The sequence below is a fragment of the Cynara cardunculus genome (genome assembly GCF_001531365.2).
Source record: "Cynara cardunculus var. scolymus isolate 2C chromosome LG 2, CcrdV1, whole genome shotgun sequence".
NCBI lineage: Eukaryota > Viridiplantae > Streptophyta > Magnoliopsida > Asterales > Asteraceae > Cynara > Cynara cardunculus.
Genome location: NC_037529.1, coordinates 20706167 through 20709731, shown reverse-complemented (window position 1 = coordinate 20709731; position 3565 = coordinate 20706167). Strand labels below are relative to the sequence as shown.

Here is a 3565-nt window from a genome sequence, read left to right as displayed (position 1 = left end):
AATCCAATGGGACCAAACATGAAGTTTTTACTCTTTTAAAAAAAATAAAACTAACAAATCCGACAAGGTGCTAAAACGTACAAGTAAGGTATGCATAAAAACATACAAGCAATATATGCATTGAGACGTGGCTGCCACCCTGAGATTCCACAAAATGCGCCATATCATAACTATAAGCTCTTGTTTGTAAACTTTCCCATTTTCATCACACATTCTTCCCCTCCATAACAAACTCCCAATTATGGCCATCGCCCGTATTAGGAGTCGCCTGTCGTCCTCCGCGGCGTCACAACCCCCGTCTCCGATGCCCAACTCTAGGACCACCTCCCGCTCCGATCCTGCCTTCAACAATTACGTCGACAAATTAAAGAACATCCCTGAATTTGATCTGCCTGACGATCTCAATCGACCGACCATTGCTGATCTGGAATACCGATTGATCAAATCCAAGGATAAGAAATCGATCCAAGAGATGTTGGATTCCGCTGCTAAGTATGGTGTGTTTAAGGTCAGCGGTCATGGCATATCGGCGGAGGATCTGCAGGACGCATTTACCGAGGCTGAGTTCTGTTTTGGATTGTTGGCTGAGAGGTGGAGCCGCGACGGAGACCGAGAGGAGTTTGCTTGGTCTCGATCTGCCATGGCTGTCGCGGAACGACGGCGAGAGGTTAAGAGTGAGGAACAATTCCAGAAGTTCAGGTTTGTCTTCTTCATCCATCAAAACTTTTTCTATTTTGCTTTTGGTTCGATCCGATATTTGATATATAATTTTACTTTTCGATTTTAATCATTTTAAAATATGACCAAAATTTATAATATAAAGAAGTTGCCACAAAAAATGTTTTACAAATTGTTATATTTGTAAAAGAAACTAAAATGTAAAAGTTACCATATTATCCTTTTATATTTTAGGAGTAAATCACATTATTTTTCCCTCCGGTTAGATGTTCTTAACGATATTTTTCTTTTTTGAAATGTTTCTAACGGAACGTGTCTTTTGTAATTGTATTTTTTTAACGTGCTCCATCCTTCTGGTGGTTGCATTTTTTGTAATGAATTGGGTCCATGTGATTGTATATTTTTAATGATTTTGATGTTTCAGTGAATTAACGACCTGGTTCTCTTTGGTTGCATTAAAAACCAAATTTGTGAAATTACAATAATAAAGACACGATCCGTTGAATTTTTGTAGAAGGAACAAGAATTATTAAATACGTATACTCAACAGGGACGAAACATTTAATTTACTATGGATTTTATATTGTGTTCATTTGATTTAAAATGTCAATTATTAGATGTTGATGTATGTTAGAAAAGAAATCAATGTGAAAATCGGCTACTTATTTTAAATTTTTGAAAAGAACAACCGGTCGTTTTTAAAAACCGTTGTTCATAATAATAAGAGTAAATTACATGTTCATCCTTGTGATTAGGAGTCCTTTAACGGTCATCGTCTCATTTTTCAAAGTTCAATATAACGTGTCTTTGTGATTGTGTTTTAACTAATTACATCCCTGTTATTGCATTTTGTAACCAGTCAAGTCCATATGGTTGTAGTTTTTTATGAGTTCAGTTCCTAGATAAATCAACGTTGTGAGTCCGTATGATGGGATTAAAGACCTAATTCGTTATAAAAATACAACCATAGAGACACGATATGTTAATTTAAAAACATATTACCACAAGAACGAAACATGTAATTTACTCTAAAAATAAGTTAATTTCGAACATTATTGCACTCAAAATGTATTAGAAAGTGTAAGTTATCAAAGATAGATACATTTTTAAAAGTTATTATAATGAAAATCAATGCGATTATTTTTAATATCTATTTTTCAGTATTTTTTGTTTGTATTGTAAAACAAAATTGTGCATTCACATTATTGTGTTTACAATGTTAAATAACACATGATCAACGCTCTCACACTTTTCAATTTTGTGTGATTTTCATTTGATTATATGCCCCCCACACACACATATATATAAACACAAAGACATGCATACACGTACACGTACACTCATAGGTGCATACATACATGCATGCATTCATACATATACATACATATATATATATATATATATATATGGGTTAAATCAAATGAGAATCAAAAATATGTTATAAATCTATGAAAACCGATATAAAAATATTTTTTACATGATATTTTTTCATTAAATGTTAAGATTTAAGATATTATTTCACATATATTTGTTTCATAATAATAAGATTTCATATGTAATTGTTTTACCATGTGACTATTTTTTACATGTATTTTTCATTTCACTTGGTGAACCAAATTTTTTTACATATGTAATATTTTCATAAGATGAACAAAAACATATGTGAAATAATATCTTAAATAATAAACTTTGATGAAAAATCATGTAAAAACATATTTTTATATTGATTCTTATAGATTTATAATATATTTGTAGTTTGCATTTAATTAATATATAGAGGGTTAGGTTCACGTGAGACCAGCTTGTTTTCATGAGACTCGTGAGACCACATTTTTACACTTGAAACTTCACAGCAAAAACACTGTGAAGGTTTAAAAAAGTCGAACCTTCACAGCAAAACACTGTGAAGGTTACCTTCACAGCATTTTGCTGTGAAGTTTCAAGTGTAAAAAGGTGGTCTCACGGGTCTTACAAAAACATACTGGTCTCACGTGATCCAAAGTATATATATATATATATATATATATATATATATATAATTGGATGTTAAATTGTGAGATGGTTTCATCAACCAACTTTGTCTTTTATTTTGAGAATAATCAATGTTCAGAACCTTCAATTAATAGAACCATCTTGTAAACATCTGGTTATGAAAAAGCAAATTGGCACACACTTTGTTTCTTCAACATAAAGGTTAAAATTTTCAATGAATAAAAATCTTTTGTCCCAACACTCACTAATCATGTGCCGACAAATGAATATTTTATTGAAAAAAAATAAAATAATGAATAAAATAAACATATAATCAATAAGATATGTTGATGTCTCATTATACTACAATAAAATTGAATTTATAGGATGTCTATGTCTTAATAAGATAATTTAGAAGACTTAAGGACAAACAAAAATATCATAATTAGAAGTGTTGCAATAATAGGTCTATAGGACGTTTTGACATTCAATAAGTTTTTTGGACGTTTTAAATAAACTGTCTGTATTAGTTATTTTTTAAGGTAAACTCATTTTTTATAGGAAAATTGTGTTTATACAACACTTTTTTTAAAAACATGCTAAGAAGCTTATTAAGACATCCAAAAACGTCTTATGAACCTATTGTAACATTTTTAGATAAAACTTTTTTATTTAATCCTATAAAAGTAAGTCTTATAAAGTATCATGTTACTATATTTAGATATTTTAGACATTTTATAAATCTAATGTTGATATAGTGTCAAGTGAATGGTAGGATCAACACACAAATTTTTATTGGATTCTCAATCTAAGGATAAACAAAGACGTTAAGATATTCTTTTATGGTTATTGATGAGGAACTTGAATCCAAAACTTTGCAGCCATGTTGCCACGAGAATAGATACATATATATATA

At 30.4% G+C, this 3565-nt stretch overlaps 1 protein-coding gene across 1 annotated transcript in view; it reads left to right on the top strand.

Annotated features, from left to right (window-relative positions):
- The first annotated feature begins 241 nt into the window (after positions 1-241).
- Positions 242-3565, top strand: part of LOC112505997 — a 5366-nt gene continuing 2042 nt past the window's right edge. Inside the window, exon 1 of the mRNA XM_025110027.1 lies at positions 242-699. Coding sequence (XP_024965795.1) covers positions 242-699 — 458 coding nt within the window. The remainder of the gene's footprint in view (positions 700-3565) is intronic.